This window comes from Plutella xylostella, chromosome 18, assembly GCF_932276165.1.
Source record: "Plutella xylostella chromosome 18, ilPluXylo3.1, whole genome shotgun sequence".
Taxonomy (NCBI): domain Eukaryota; kingdom Metazoa; phylum Arthropoda; class Insecta; order Lepidoptera; family Plutellidae; genus Plutella; species Plutella xylostella.
This window is the reverse complement of record NC_063998.1, coordinates 163,019-180,307: the sequence shown is the minus strand read 5'-3', so window position 1 is coordinate 180,307 and position 17,289 is coordinate 163,019. Positions and strand designations below refer to the sequence as shown.

Genomic DNA, 17,289 nt, shown 5'->3' with positions numbered 1-17,289 from the left:
GAAGTCACGCGACTGACAACTAATTTTCTCAACCTAGCACCACGCTTAGAGTTACTTAATTAGAGTAAAAAAAATAAGTTTTTGGACTTGGTACACCTTGTAATACCAACTCTACATTGCCTTATAATTGTATGACTATACATATACCTACCGAATACATCGCCATATTTTCATAATAATTTATAGCACAACAACAATATTGGAACTTCCGATGGTAAATATTACGTGAAACCGGAACACAGAAGCATAATCATTTTATAACTCACTAATGCAACAGGTCAGTAGGTATATGATGTGGCTTGTTAAATCATATTCAAATTAGGTAATATCAAGCTAAACTTTGCACCAAATAAACTAATGACATATTTATTTTTAGGTATGTTATGTGATGAATCTTATGAATAATAAATGGGATATATACCTATGCAGGTATCAAGTAATTAAATACTTAATGTAAGTACATTTTAACTGACTTTGGTGAAGAAGCAACTTTTTTATTTGATTAACATTTAACTAAGTGGAAATAAAGAAAAAAACACATTGTAACATTAATTGTAACCTCTCTATCCAACGATACGATACTACGGTGGTGACGCTACAATTATATTTTCATACACAAACATACTTTAAACGTATAACTGCCTTTGTATACAGTTTAACACTCAACACGAAGTAGATACAAGTAGATCTCAATCACTGATATAATGAACAGTGTATTAATTATAAAAGTGTGTTGGTCGAGTTGTGTAACACAGCGGAGCCAAACCGTTACACCGCGATCCCAATGCGATATATTTATTCACTCTATCGCTTAGATTAATAATATACGAATAAATAATCGTTGCTCTATCGTCTTTGTTTTAATACAATTAATACGTTAGAGTCACTCTAGCTTGCGTGTGTAATTTTTTGTATAAGAGTAGATAATACACTTGCGGGTAATGAAAAAGGACCAGTAACGTCTTATTTATTATTATAATTGGCCATGCTACCAATTTATGATATGTATTTTTTATAATTTATTTTGAAAATATAGACCATTTTAAGAAACTAATTTCGTTATTTTTGATTTTTATTCATTACAACTATTTTTAATCTAATTTTAAAATTTGGCCGGCTGAATGGATGTGTGACGTCACAGAACCAATACTAAAATAAATATCTTTGCCTGCGCCACAAAAAAAGCAACTGTCACTTAACGTCAGTGAGGTAGAATGTCATTGTCATCTGTCATCTAACTCTTAACCTACAAATAATACTCTGTGAAGCAATAATACTCACTGAAGAAATACTATCTCTGTTCTTGTTGTCATCGAAGTATCCACTGGTTTATTATTTATTCGTAGTAGAGATTCAAAACAAGGTAGAAAATAAATAAATTAAATCAATAAAGAGAAATAAACACACGGGCACCTACTCTGTGCACACGGGTGACACGGGCTGTGAGGTTCACAGAGTACATGAGGTTTGCGTTTATTGACGTTTGACGTTTACTTTTGTTTTGTAGGCAATTATACTCTAAGGGTATATTATACTCTATGATCCAATGTGACGTCATAGAAAGGACAAATGAAGGTTATTAGTTTTTATTGAATAATTAAAAATATAGAGACCCAATTTAAAATCTGATGACCAGAAATTGTACTGGAAGCATATTCCTCGAAACGGTTTTAAGCATTTCATTCTTGTTCAGAAAGTTAGCATGGCCAATTATTTACCACTCATGTACTGCTTTCATAAAAAAACGTTTTTTCTTTAGTTTTTTTGCAAATATATTGCAGAGTATTTATCGAATCGCTACACAACTTGTAGGTATATTCAATAATAATATTGTTTGTGCAATTCCGGACATCGAACAATAACAAAATTTAGCACCGGAAGTAAATACGCAGATGTTCGATATCGCGGTGGAAATCAAATTGATATTGCTTTAATAAATGTTTCCTGCAATTTGCAACAATGACGTGTTGGGAAGAAAATAATCTTCGTAACGGAAACTGAACCGGATTATCAAAATGTATTGGCTATTAAAATTAAAGGATCGAATGTAAGACAAGTATTTAAATATATTATTATAAGCTTATACATATAATCAAAATAAATGTGTGTTTAGTGTTTATGTATACAAGAATCTCCTTTAACAGGGAATGCCCGTACCCTTGCCACTTTCCAGTATGCCGAATACTATGGTCTACGACTCTACGTAATATTATTTATGCTTTCCCAAAGCTCGTTCAGAATGACTATTTTAGGACAGCCTTTTTATAAACTAGGGAGCTATTACAATTCATAGTCCTCATTAAGTACAGCCAATCACAATATGCGGTAGGCATATTCCTCACTCAAAGTAGCATCAATTAGGAGAAAAACTCTCAAAAACACATTCAAATGATTTTCCCAACTGCCACAATAGAGCCGAGTTCACACGTTACTAGTCTCTACGATCTGTAATTAATGCGCTGGGATCTGATACACATCGTGAACGCTGCTTTACTTGGAGCAGTAAACACAGTTGTACGTACTTGCGTAGTATTGTTCACGCAAAGGTATGGACATGGAAGACACCCTCATTGTGACATTCTAATTTATACAGGGTGATTGGTAAGTCGATGTATTCCTTTAAATGGGTTATAGTCGAAGGCATTTCCAGTCGATTGAAACCCATAATGCATTATCCGAAAGTCAACCATTTCTGAGTTATTTAAGTTTTTTTTTTTTTTATAATTTTGCCAAAATTTATGTTTAAAAGCCAAATATTTAAAAAACTAACCATTTTATTAATACTTTTTTGATTGTTTTGCATCAGTGACATCCGAGTCAACTAATTATAATCAATAAATGCGAAATATTCAACTTAATTTAGACACATTGCTTCAAAATAAATGAAACATTAAGAAAATGTTTAAAAAGGTAAAATCAAAAATGCTTAATTAAAAAAGAATTTTATCTGAAAAAAATTCAGGCACTACTAGTTAAAAACATAGTCAATTAATAAGCTTTAAAATGACATATTTCAATCTAAAATCGATTAAGGTATGACCAAGATATAGCAAAAACAACCACATAGGCGGACAAATCTCAGTAGGGAAACGAACAAGATTTTGTTCCAATTTTAAGGTAAAATGTCCTATAACTGGACTTTGTAGAGCTCCGAACCGTTTAATAATTATTGTTCTCCGATAGAGCGGTTCCTCAAAAGCACAGATCGGCGATAAGGTTGCTTCACCGAAATAATGCTTGTCCGATAGTGTGTTAAAGTACTTTCGGCTAACCGTGTGGTTAGCCGAAAGTACTTTTCAATGACGATAAGTTCAACGATAGAACGCTTTTTCGACTGCACAGCATGTGAAATTGTTTAACCGACAAATTGCATCTCCTAATAACAGTATCGGTGAAACTTTTCAGCAAAAACATTTTGCTCAGTGTTTGAACACGGAGAAGTTAGAACAATCAATGTAGAACAGTGCTAGTGTCACGTGCTACTGGCAAATCATGTTTTCGGCGAATTATCCGTCGTCGAACAGTAATTTTGGGGAACCGGGTTGTGAAGAATTATTTTCTGTTACCAATCATAATTGAAAAGTACTTTCGGCTAACGTGTTATCGGACAAGCATTATTTCGGTAAAGCAACCTTGTCGCCGATCTGTGCTTTTGAGGAACCGCTCTATCGGAGAACAATAATTATTAAACGGTTCGGAGCTCTACAAAGTCCAGTTATAGGACATTTTACCTTAAAATTGGAACAAAATCTTGTTCGTTTCCCTACTGAGATGTGTCCGCCTATGTGGTTGTTTTGGCTATATCTTGGTCATACCTTAATCGATTTTAGATTGAAATATGTCATTTTAAAGCTTATTAATTGACTATGTGTTTTAGCTGTAGTGCCTGAAAATGTTTCAGATAAAATTCTTTTTTAATTAAGCATTTTTGATTTCACCTTCTGAAACATTTTCTTAATGTTTCAATTATTTTGAAGCACTGTATCTAAATTAAGTTGAATATTACAAATTTAATGATTATAATTAGTTAACTAGGGTGTCACTGATGCAAAACAATCAAAAAAGTATTAATAAAATGGTTAATTTTTTTAATATTTTGCTTTTAAACATAAATTTTGGCAAAATTATAAAAAAAACTTAAAACTTAAATAACTCAGAAATGGTTGAGTTTCGGATAATGCATTATGGGGTTCAATCGACTGGAAATGCCTTCGTCTATAACCCATTTGAAGGAATACATCGACTTTCCAATCACCCTGTATATCAAACCATATAAATACGGTCCAGTACTGGGCGGCTAAGGGACAATGTACTATGTACAATATGTATACTATATGTATACCATAGATTATTTACATACAAACTACATTGAACATTTCAATGTAAAGGCGTTACTGCTATAGTTCTATATAGCTGACTTTCAGAATTTACTTCTTAGACTAGAATAAAATACATTTGAAAGCTTAGGTATTCACTGGTCTATTGAAACTTTTCTTTGAGTGTAATTAGGAACCGTAATAATATTATAATGAGGAATATGGATGTGAGAATTTAAATAGAATTTTTGTATAGATACTATACATGTGCATGTCAAGGTTTATGTACTTCGTTTGCATCCAGGGCCACAGATTTATAGCTACGATAACCAAACTACTTTGAAAAACAATGACCGACTGCTATAAAACTTAAATAGAAATCTCATGTTAGTACATATTTGTCCTTATCCTCTGCAATGTTATTGTTTCAAGAACCTCGATACCTTCAGTCATTTAAATTCAACCTCACGAGCATGTAAAGTATTCATACAAAGCTTCTTTATACCTTGGAGCCTACGGGTAGGGTTTAAAACATGGTCTAAACTATATTCGCCTTTCATTTGACTTTGCACTCAATATACAAAGGTGTAAGATTTAGATCGGCTCGGCGGAAGGAAGCGCAGGTGCGTGCAACCTGTCAGTTTTTTGTTTACGTTTAAACTTGGAACGCGGGGTAAAGAACTTGTAAAGTTTACGTTAAATTAATATTTTTCTTTCAAGAGTTCGTTATGTCATTTGTCGTTAAATTAAAAGGTTGGAGAAAGTTCTTTTTTCCAGTGTGTACAACCAGCTTGTTCAATTAACGAAAATAAAGAGTTTTGTGTTTACATAACCGCTTCTTATGGAAACTAATTCAGCGCATGATTTAACATACCGACTCAGATTAGATATTACTGATATAAAATGTAGTGTTTACAAAATTATAAAATGTTATCAAAGTTCAAGTCAAAAATCCTTGATAGCTTTAAAATTATAAGAACAACCAAATAAAGTTTACGAGTATTATTTAATCATTTTAACTCTCTCTCCGATCCTACTCAGGACATCGCATTAAGATTATTGAATAAAATCATCAAGGACCTTACATAACTCCACAAGAAAGTCAGTGGAGCAACATCGACATCATGTTCCGTTTAAAGTACCAAAACAGAATGAGAGGATGTCAATTTTGAGGTTATCAACCGTTAAGTTGAGCAAGGAGGTGGAACAATAGCCTCCTCGGGACACGGACCCTGACCTCAAACAATATCAATGAAATACTGCTTTAAGGAGTCTCTGTATAAGGAGCAAATATTGCCGCGCTCGGACCAACTGTTGCACTTGTAATTGTAAGCAAACAGACCTGTTTACTTTAAGCTTTGTCGTATTAAAGCTATTATTGGGTCATCGGCTTACTAATATTACTGTAAGAGACTTGCGATTTAGCTAGACGGATGTGAAACTAAATAACGGTAATAAATAAAATAATATTTCGGAGTCATGCACACTGTACATACCAATTGAACTCGCAAGTTCTCAGCTCAGAGCTTTCGCCCATTCACACGACACGGCATTGAGACATTAGCGATGTCGGGACAAGAACCTCCGGAATGCGAATCTCCGAACAATGACTAAATCTCGACTCACCAAATAAAAGCACAAGCGACAAAAACAAACAGGACTCGCGCGCGACCACTCAATAAACTCAAATTAAGAATAAAGAATTCCGAGTTTGAAAACGGAACGTGAAGACATTCACCTCTGCGCGGCGCGTCGCGCGGACTGGCCCCCGCCGCCACCGGCGCCGCCGCCGCCGCCGCTGGCAAACCCGTTTCATAGAAAAAACTGCCTCTTCCCTCCGACATGGCGACTCTTTGCATATTTCCCTGCCCGCCATTTATCATGGAGGCCGCAGCGAGCGTCCCCGGGGCTTCTTGCAGGCGCTCGGGAACTAGTTGCGTGTCACCGAGTTGATTGTCCCTCGTCATGGAATGTGGCGGTTGGCGCGAAACGTCTAGGTTTTGATTGTCTTGATTGGCTAAAGATCCTTGTGGCATAGAGTTGCTCGTCCTCGGCACAATGACGGGGATCCTGCCATACCCAGGAGCTGATGAGCTGTACTTCTGAGTGCTGTCAATGATCCGGGGCCCGGCCGCCGGCTGCGGGTTTGCAAACGCGTTCACTTTTAGTATCTCGTTGGCTTGCTGCAGAAGCTTCCTCTGTATATTCTCTATTTCACCCTTAGACGCTCTAGAGTTCTGCGACAGCTCCGCTATCAGTTGGTTGACGTTGAAGTTGATGTTGTTGTCACGGGGGTTGGTTTGCGAAGTGGAGGGTGCGTCGTGGCTGTCGACGGCATTCTCTCTATTGTTTGCCATCACGACGTTGATGTTCTTGACTTCAGTGTGTGTGGCCGCGACCTTCATCTCGCCTGCTGGAGTCACGGGGGGCGCGGGGGGCGGGGGGGACACCACGATGCACGGAGGCTGCACGTAGTTCGTGAACTCTTTGGCTTTGCCTCTTTTCACTTTCCTCACGGTGTTGGCCATCACATGGTGACCTCGCGGCATCTAGTAACGACTACCACTTTGAAACACTGAAGTTTTAAAATGCATTTTGTTCAAGTTCATTTGTTTTCTACTCGGATGTTAACGATAGAGTTCATGGGCTGTAAACTGAGATAAAGATTGTTAATTTAAAAATGTTGTAGTTGTAATGGAGTAATTCAGTTTTGATGAGGCTGTAAACGCACTAGAGTGGCTGTACTGTGATTTTATTTTTTCATTATTAAAGTTCGTAAGGTTTCTGCTATTGTCTTCCAGCAAAGTGATCTCTCTCACGCAATTTAGTGCCCTTTACTTCACTTTATAGCACCATTTAAATAAAGACAGTAAATAATTTATGTTTCAACATTTGTAACTGCCACTTTAGATTTAGTAATGTACCTACTCAATTTAAAAACTTACATTTTATTCAAATTGCATTAAAAAAGATTTGAGTCTGCTTGAGTCTACGAAAATAAACATTTACCTACTTATAATTAATAAATAAACATAATTTATTGTAATTACAATAACAAACTCGAAAAAGAAAGTTCAGAGTGCGCGTTGAACTCTTTTGTATGAGTGAATATAAATCTCATTTAATTGTCATGTTCTTGTAACAAGCAGGTGACAATGTTTATTTCATTACTGATATTTATATGAAATAGATAGATAGATAGATAGATAAATTATTTATTTACTTAACACAACACATACACAGGTTACACAGCAAGATTTTTAACATAAAGTTTAAGATTACATAAACACAAAACACTATTAAAAGACATGCAGATAGAAAAGCAACATGTGTATTTATCATGTTAGCAAAAGGGTTCTGACTCAGCATAATACTATGATTATAATTAAATAATCACAGCGCTGGTATTCTGCCAGGACCAATTTTAGTGAGTGGGAGTGGAGCCTCGACTAAACATAAATATGGGTGTAGTAAATATGTAAAAGTGTGTTGTGGTACGTTATAATTATATTTATACTAAAATAAAATAGATATTTATATATTATGTTATGAATGTATGTATATAATAATATGTAACAATAAATTGTGTTAAATGATTATGGGTGTATGCTATGTAGTATGTGTAAACGAATATATTGTGATGTGAGTTTAAGTGATATGTGTGAAAATGATAGCAAGTGATGTGGTAGTTAATTTGCTGGGTGACACCTAGAAAAAGTATATGGCGAAGAGAATGCTAGAACGTAAGCTACGCAGCCTGCTTTTGTACAGCTAGCAAGTAAAGTCGGAAGCGCAGTTTAAAAGTGTGTTTATTGATAAGATCTCTGATGGGAGGGGGTATATTGTTCCAGCATTTGGTCGCCATATACTTGAAACAGCCTCGAAATTTTGTTGTACGGTAAGGGGGAGTTAACAAAGGTGCTGTACACCGACGCAGCGAGTTGCGCCAGGAAAGCTCAGTGAAGAGGTACGCTGGTTTATGCGTTTTTACGACACCAAACAGTAGAACGGAAAGATGTAACTTCATTCTGGCCTCAATCTTCAAGATCCCTGCTTTATTTATGAAAGGTGTTACGTGTGTTCTAGGTGGTACAGTGAGACAGTAACGTATACAGGCATTTTGTACCCGTTGCAACATTTTGTAGGTTTTTTGTAGTAAACACGGTCCATATACACCGATGCAATAATTTAATTTTGATAAAATTAACGTCTCGCATAACTTATGTCTCATGTTGACATTAAGAAACTGTCTTATATTGTATAAGACCTTGAGCCTGTAAAAACAGTTACGAACTAGCTCCGCCACATGTGTTTCAAAACGCAGTTCCTCGTCCATGATGAGACCTAGGTTCCTAGCTTCAGACACCCTCGCGATGGGTTCTCCATGGATATGTATACTAGGTCTTTGGCTTCCTATTAACTTAATATGTTGTTTAGACCCGAGTATCATATATTTGGATTTGTTAGGGTTGAGCAACAGGCAGTTTCTTGTGGCCCATTCAGAAATCCTATGTAGATCCTCATTTAGCAGCGCTACTCCTAACTGTACATCATTATTGGATACATGCGTGTATATTTGCAGATCGTCAGCATATAAATGAAATTTGCAATTTTTTATTGATTTTATTATATCAGACGAATATATTATAAAAAGAAGTGGACCTAAAATTGATCCTTGTGGCACCCCTCGTTCGACCTTGTAAGGTCTAGAGATGTAGGAGGATCCGTCAGATCTTTTTAAGCGAACCTGCTGAGTCCTATCCTGAAAATAGCTTTCGAACCAGCGAACAGCCTGTGCATCAAAACCGTAAAAAACCAATTTTGCCAGCATAAGTGGAATATTGATGCAGTCAAAGGCCCTGGAGAAGTCGAGTAGGACCAGTAGAGTGCCCTTCCCGCCATCCTGTGAGCATATAATATTGTTCACTACATCAAGAAGAGCAGTGTTCGTGCTATGGCCCCTCCTGAAGCCAGACTGATAGGACGGCAGGACGTCATTTGCCTCACAATATGTTGATACCTGGTTATACACCACCCTCTCCAGAACCTTCGACAGACATGGCAGGATACTGATTGGCCGTAGTTCAGTTACGTCTGCTGGATCACTATTCTTTGGTATGGGGTCCACAGTTGCGATCTTCCATACGTGCGGAAACCTGGAGCTCTGGATAGATTTATTAATTATATGTGTAATGGCCTTAAGAGAATGAGGAAGTGTCTGAATAATTAAATCCATGTTAATAGCGTCGATACCCTCGGCGTTCGTCTTTATGGACATAATAGCTTTTGCTATAGTGGCTTCGTCAACAGTATTAAGAGTGAAACAAGAGCTATTGTGACGCAAAGTTTGGTAGGATAAAATGTCAGTGGGGGATACTATATTTGATCCTGGAATCTTATTAAAGTGGTCACCAATATCGTGCGGGTCGCTAAACTGCTCAGGAAGTTCTCTTGAATTTTTAAAATTGGGTAGAACAGATTGTTTGAGAGATCTCCATAATTTTTTTGAGTCTTCAAATTTATTAATATTTTGTTCGAAGTAAGCTTTTTTTTCATTAAATAAAGATACGTTTGCGAGATGTTTTAATTCTTTGTATTGTGATTTTATTGCGTCAGATTTGGTTATGCTATATTTTTTGTGTGTCTCGTCCCTTAATTTCATTATGTACTTAACATTACTTGTGAGCCATGGTTTAGGCTTATCACGAACAGTAACGGTTTTAATGGGAGCATGTTTGTCAAAAAGAGTTAGTAATAAATTATTAAATGTCATAACCATATCATTCACACAATCAATATTAATAATACAATTCCAGTCAATTTGTTCTAGGTCATTATTAAATTCGTCAATATTCATAGACTTTAATGGTCTGTACGTCAGGTTTCTAGGCGGGGGTCGTTCTTTTTTTATATTTAGTACTACAGACACAATGGCATGAGCACCAAGCGAAGGAATGTAGGTAACATCGGCGAGTGAAACTTGTGCGTCAGTACATACAATGTCTATGAGTGTTTCACTGTCCCTTGTAAAGTGCGTGGGTTCGGTTACGTAGTTCTTAAGATTTACGCATTGCAAAAACTGCTGCAACAGTTTGGCTGAGCTATTTTGACTGTGAAGTAGGTCAATGTTGAAATCACCTAGCAGTATTAATTTATCGTAACCAGAGAATGAGGTGATTGACTCAGTAAGTGTCGCACGTAAAATATACTATTTTGTGTGCGTTAATTATATTAAAAATATTATATTATTATTAAGGACTCATGACAGGCAGTCTAAACATTTGAGGTTGAAAAATTGCAAGTCAGATTGCGAAACTGGTGACAAAGCGTGAATGCAAATGTAGCTGGATTTATAGACAACAGCCTGATCAATGAGAGTGACAACTGCCACTCCCGCCCCCGCGCGGGGACAGACGGGACGAAGCCTGCGACGACGGAGACAGATATAGCATGTGGGGTAGCAGTCACGTGACAAATACACACACAACCCTAATGCTCAATTTTATAAATTTCATTCAGATGGTTTCCGAGATCTTTGTAGCTCAAATTAATATTCCTTATTGTAATTATTAATTATAGTCTAAGCCCCCAATTAAATTGTAACTTTATTGTAATCATAAGATACAAGGCAGTATCATTATGAGAACATGATAATAGAAAAAGAAGTCGGTTAATAATAGGTTTCACTCATAAATAATACAGATAAGTACGCGCTATGTGTCAACAACAAATTCGTCGATTGTTACTGTGAGAATCAAATCTACAATTACACATAGTACACCGGTGTTCGCTCAAATGATTACCAATGTAATATCTGCGATTACAAAAGTCAGGTGTGAGAATGATCCTATTCTCATTGGATTTAACAAAGGCCCCTGAAGTTACAAAATTACGGCGAAAGTATGTCAAGTCTGTCCCTGTCATGCGGTAACATAATCCGAGCCTGTATTTGGATATAATAATAGTCGCCCTACGCACCAAACTGTACTTGAGACTGAAGTTATGGTCACTATAAACTTTAGTCATGAAATTCGCAACGCAGATCGTTGGATCAGATTATTTCAGGGGCGTTTAAGAGACTAATATCTAACAGTAATGTATCCGACTCTAAAGTATTATTTTAAAATACTATGACAGTCATGTGCTATTAAAGGAGGTATTTTAGATTGATTTATCACCATAAGTTATAAAAATAAGATTAAAATCAAAATGCAAAATGCATCGTAAATCTTTATTGATATCAATCTATATTGTAGTCGTTTGTTGCTAAATTTTAATCTAACTTTAACTAGATTTATGCCGGTAATAACAACAGTTTCGCGAGACAGCGCCGAATAAAACCGTTTGACTAAATTTATAGAGCCACCTACGTATAAGGGCTTATTGTTAAGGGGAGGCTGCTACTGAAGTCAGAACCTATGGTAAAAACGGGAGAGCTTATAATTTGAATTTAATGTACCTATTTGTTTATGATTGCGTTTATTTATTATAAATAAACAATAAAACCAATAAAATTAATAAATGAAATTTAAATACTCTGCATTATAATAACTTCCGACCTATCATGGTAATCAAATCAATGGTAGAAAATCTTCTATATTTGTAGCAGCTTCAGTTAATGAATATTTTAAATAATAATCCCAAAATTAATAAAAGTTCCCGATTAAGATTTTTATCTATACATAGAAATCTATTTTATTTTTTTCCCTCACTATACATACAGATTATTTTCTGTTTTGCAATGGTCACTACCTCTTAAATGTTGAGTTGTGTGTCGTGCGTATACTGACACTGAAAGTGCTTCCGCGCCGCGTCACCTCCATTATGCCGCTGCATATTGTTTCATATTATTTTAATGATATCCGTTCAATTGACTTTATACTGTTTATAAATATGGGTTCTATACAATGTTTTTAGTATACTATATTACATAGCACGATCAAATTTCAAATTAACTGTAATAAGTAGTTACTGAAACGATCGATCTAACCATTTGATTTCAACCAATAAAATCCGTCACAGGGAATACAATAATTACAAGTTGAAGTACAAACTCGTTAGAGCAAGGATATACGTAATTAATTTAAAATATCAAAAAAAACGGGGTACCTCTATGATAATAAAACGGTAGGTAATTCCTAATGTCAAGAAGGTAACAGTAATGTGGTTCACTAATTAATGACTGCTCTCTCCGAGTGTCCATTGTTCGCGCCCAGCCGCCTGTGATTCCTTCACTTCAACCGATTTCGGAAATTCGACAAAAACGCGGGTTGACGGCCCCTTAACTCGGGTTGTCTTCTGCTCATACATTGTATGTGTGATTCTTTAATTAGGCCCCTCTTGGTTCATCACAATTCATTAATATGTGAAGAATGGCTGCTCATTTGTTCATATAAACTTTTTCTGATTGTTGATCTGTTATAAAATTAATTAAGTAAGTACTAATTAAGTACATGTTATATAGGTGCATACCATATAGCTATAAGTTACATAAACGAATCTTTGTATATCATTGTTAACTAAAAATTGCTTTGACTGATCTATTTTTAATCATTCTTACACCATGCTAAGTTTTCATCTACATTGTGACACAATACTGCTGTATTGTTTATTTTTAATTTTGCAAGTATCACTGAAACCTACTGACCGACTTACATCATTTTGAATCTTAAAGTAAAGTAATATTTGCTTAAACAATAAAAAATAGATAAAATTTCAGTATGTTGTAACAGTGAAGATTCCTAAAAATAACTAAGGTAAAAAATTACAAATTAACGGATCGGATATGACGGATCTTAATAATTTGGGTAGCTCTCTACCATAAAACAATGAAGAAAGTTGTAATAAGGGACAGTGTAGACAGTCTTCACACGCATGATAACTAGATACATCCGTTATTTTCACGACTTGTTATAGTTATGACAAACGAACTATTATAGCCCGGTAATGTCTGACAAAACTGCTATAAAACTTGTGGTTAGCCTCATCAAAACGAACTGCCCCATTGTTTTTCTAGCTCTCGGAACATCCACACGATCTTACGTAAACACACGCACACGGCACTTCAACTAACGGTGGCGAAGAACTACCGAAACACTTTTTTTCAGAACTCAATTAGGCATGATGAAGCGCAAAAAATCGATTAAGTTACTCGATTACAACTTTTTATCGCACAATCACGGCACTAAAAACTTTTTGGTCACTCCACTTTTGTTGATGCTGGCACACGCGTGATTGAACTTTTTTTTTATTTGTTGTATTATTTGAATATGGAACTTTGGTCGGCGGCGGCGGTAGGGCACCGCGCGCTCTGTACACCACACTGGTTCTGATGTTGCGTACATTGGGGCATTCAGAATTTGCTTTCAAGCCTCAGCCACCGCCGTGACGCGTAGACACACAAATGTGTAGATATGACCTTCCCATTGCTTAGATACACACACGCTTTAATGTATTTGATGATTTGATTTAAACGTTTGAAGTACTTAAGTATACCACTTTTGTTGACTTGACCAAATATAAAATGCGTAGGTTTGCGTAAAGCTATAAATAATATGACTTTTGTTTTTAAATATGGTTCTTACTTGCCATTTATGGAAGCAGTATCCGTATTTGGTTATATTATCTGAATTATCTAAAGTTTAATTAATAAAGGATGAGGTAATAAATCTTATTTTATCACCTTATTGAGACCGATGATAATCTAGAAAATTAGTTTCTTGTAGCGCAGGTGGCCACGGATAAATTTTAACGAACAAACCTGACAACATCCTACAAAGGCATTAATAAGACTGGATTACCCTTCCAATATATAAGTTCCCTACTATCCTACTCTCTTCCTTCTTTAAACTAAGATCATCAGTACCATAAATGTGTTTAATGATGTAGTAGATAACGCACTCTATGCAAAAATAACTATGAAAATTTAATTACTTTTTAAGTAAGTATAATTTTAGTATCACCTACCCCTGCTAGGTAGACTCAGCCCACTATTTCCTAAAATCTGCCATGTCTGCATATTCCTGTGTCTACACGGGGGGTGCCGTACCGTCTTGGTCACGGCGCCTGCGCAGCCTAACGCGTTGAGGTCCAGCGAGCGCGAAGAGGGCCGCGGCAGAGCCACTCGGGCACTTGCTGAGAATCTACTCAACATGTTCGCTGTCTAGTGATTTGAGGGCAGGATGAGTTGTCGACCTAGATTTTACTGTTCTCGGGTCTATGGTGTTACATGATTGTTCTGCGTGATAATGGAAATATATATTATCTCTCCAATCTTGAAAGAGGCTAAATGTATAGCAGGAAGAGGATTCGATGTATTGAGGAATTATTCCAGAATATTTAGGTATAGTCTTGTATCAGAGGCAGCGAAATATACAGTTCGGTGACGAGAAGCAAAAACGAATTCCTCCCTTGAATTTCTATTTTTTGTTTTTTATGTAGTTGGTATTTTGTTCATTCTATCGCTGCATAGTAAGTAGGTATGAATACTATGAATATTAATTTTATTCAGTGTTTATTATAGTGAAATAAATTATCTTTATTTATAGTTGCTCATCTTCCTCTAGTGCAGTATAAATCACGGGGGCTATGGCCCTCGGTGGCCCTTAGTGAAGCAAAAACTCCCTACAAGAAGGTACTTATACAGGCCAGAACCCGGAAGATATCATTCGCATATACATATTATGCCTCCCTACACATCCAGTCGCCAACATAATAATTATACAAAGCCACTTGTATCCCCAGGTAGGTAAATAGCCTGCACCTATGCTTCATGTGAAAAGACTGAGCTTTGCGCTTGGCCGATCAACTTAGACTTTAAGTACCTATTCTACTAAATTACAGTGAACTTAATTTGTCATACTTGACTTTTAATTGACTTGGATTACTAAATTCAAGACATTACAATAAAATTTAAATAATAGTCAATGTTTAAGGCATTAAATATGGCATCCGATCCATTTTTCACATCTTTATAGAGGTATTTATTAGTATAATCAGAGCGAGTGCGTGAGCGTTACATAACTACCTCAGTAATTTTATTTTTAACCTCTGAAAAAGAACTGGAATGTTATAAGTCCGCCGAAGATCAGAAAGTTAGATTTATAAGCAAACTTTTATACGACTTTTTTCGTTAGAGCCTACTTCATTTTGCGTCAGGATTTTCAGTGACTTCTAAATAATTTTTATATCAGCTTATTACGGCATCATTGATAAACCGTAGTACATAACTTATCCAGTCTTAAAATCAGCACCTTCCATTAAATAATACAAGCCTGTACAAGCTTATCAATCCACCAGTGTAACATCTAAGGCACGCTCTGCACATAACACTAAACACTCTGCACCTTACCACGCTAGCAATAAGGTTCATAATCGTAGTATTCGAAGTAAGGTTACGTTGGTAGTGGTTACTTCATAGTGCAGGTTACTCCACGTCACGCTTGGCGATGTGTGGAGAACTGCTTGTGATGACCAGGAGGGTAACTCTATACTGATAAAAAACGAACGAACGAAAGTAAAGTCATAGTGCAATCGGCACGTGTATAGGTAGAGTGAGCCCCCAAGTAGATCCGAGGTGCCTGATAGTGGGCTGGTACTGAGGTAGAGGAGGTTACGGTGGAAGATATTGGTTTGAATTGAAAAATCCACAACTGTCAACAATGTCTCACACAGTGGTCAACGCGAGTTCGAACCCGAGTTTTCAAAACCTTCACGTTAATTTTATCAATGTTTCAGTTTAAATCAGGAGGTAAATGACCTACTTTACCTAAGACACTGAAAATTTCAGCTTATTTTCAGACGAATAAAATTGTTGCTGTCACTGTCTAATACAAACATTCAGTCGTGGTAGCATCAGAATTAAATAAAACTAAAACTAAACTACAATTATTAACCAGATAACTTTTATCTCACTATTGAATTTGTGAACAGAAAAATACACGTCTTTAAATAGAATAGCTTCCCGATTAAGAATAAGGCTGTTGATAGCTCATAGTGATCTTTTTGCCTTCATATACTTAGCCTGGCCTAGCATATTGTTAGCAACCTATTGTTACAGTCTATGTTTCAATTAGACTAACGGGGCTAGATGGATGACGTTGTAATATCTGTACACACCTATTTCTTTACTAATTAAAGACGTACCCATATTACCCACAGTCCCATTAGGAATATGACAAAGTGTGCTAAGTCTGTGAACTCAGATAGTTAGTTCCTTAGCCTTGTGTAAAATAATTAATAAATACATATCAGGGAGCACCAACATTAAAGTTAAGTGAACCCGTGTATTTAAATAATTATTTGTTTCAATTATAAATTATAAATATAATAATAATAATAAATAAATACCAAATTGATCGAACGAGGACTTACGTGCCAAATTCTCTAAAGTAAAAGCCTTAAACTTATGCATTACGAAAACGTAATGACGTAAAAGTTATTATTTAAGTTGATTTTTGATGACTCCAAATACTTCATGATTACAAGTTTGCTCGAAAGTAAATCTGTTAAAATTACAACTTTACATAACAGAAACCTTTAGCAAAATCAACTAACGCAATTGATTATCTCGACTGTATACTTACTGCGTGCATGTGTTCGGTCGTCGGTAATTTTACTGGTACTTCTCAATAATGAGATGTTGTACCCACCGCGCCCGCGCCTCGCGTGTTATACGATGTGTGTGTGTGTGTGTGTGTGTGTGTGTGTGATTGAAACGGCGCCACATAACCAAAGTTACTGTAGTAAATAATGTGGGTTATGTAAAAGTTATGTCTGTCTTTGTATTGTTGGGATACAATAACGCGTGGAAATTATTTCCGTGGAGTGAAAATTGCGAATCGAATGAAAAGTAGAGAAGTTCCCTCTTTCTACACGAGTATGTATGAATTGCAGTATGAGTGCTGTTCACCTCTTCACGTAGATCTAAATATAGCGGCGGAGGGCGCGTCCACTCGACCGTTACATTTCTCTG

General features: G+C 36.1%; 1 protein-coding gene across 3 annotated transcripts in view; it reads right to left on the bottom strand.

Annotated features, from left to right (window-relative positions):
* Nucleotides 1-17,289, bottom strand: part of LOC105385269 — a 52,776-nt gene that overhangs the window by 21,126 nt on the left and 14,361 nt on the right. For 2 of the 3 annotated variants that reach the window (XM_048627271.1, XM_048627272.1), the window contains exon 1: nt 6,055-7,181. The exons of the other annotated variant lie outside the window; for it this stretch is intronic. In XM_048627271.1, coding sequence (XP_048483228.1) covers nt 6,055-6,865 — 811 coding nt within the window. In that variant the 5' untranslated portion in view covers nt 6,866-7,181. Of the gene's footprint in view, nt 1-6,054; nt 7,182-17,289 lie in introns of those variants that run through there. 3 annotated transcript variants of the gene reach the window in all.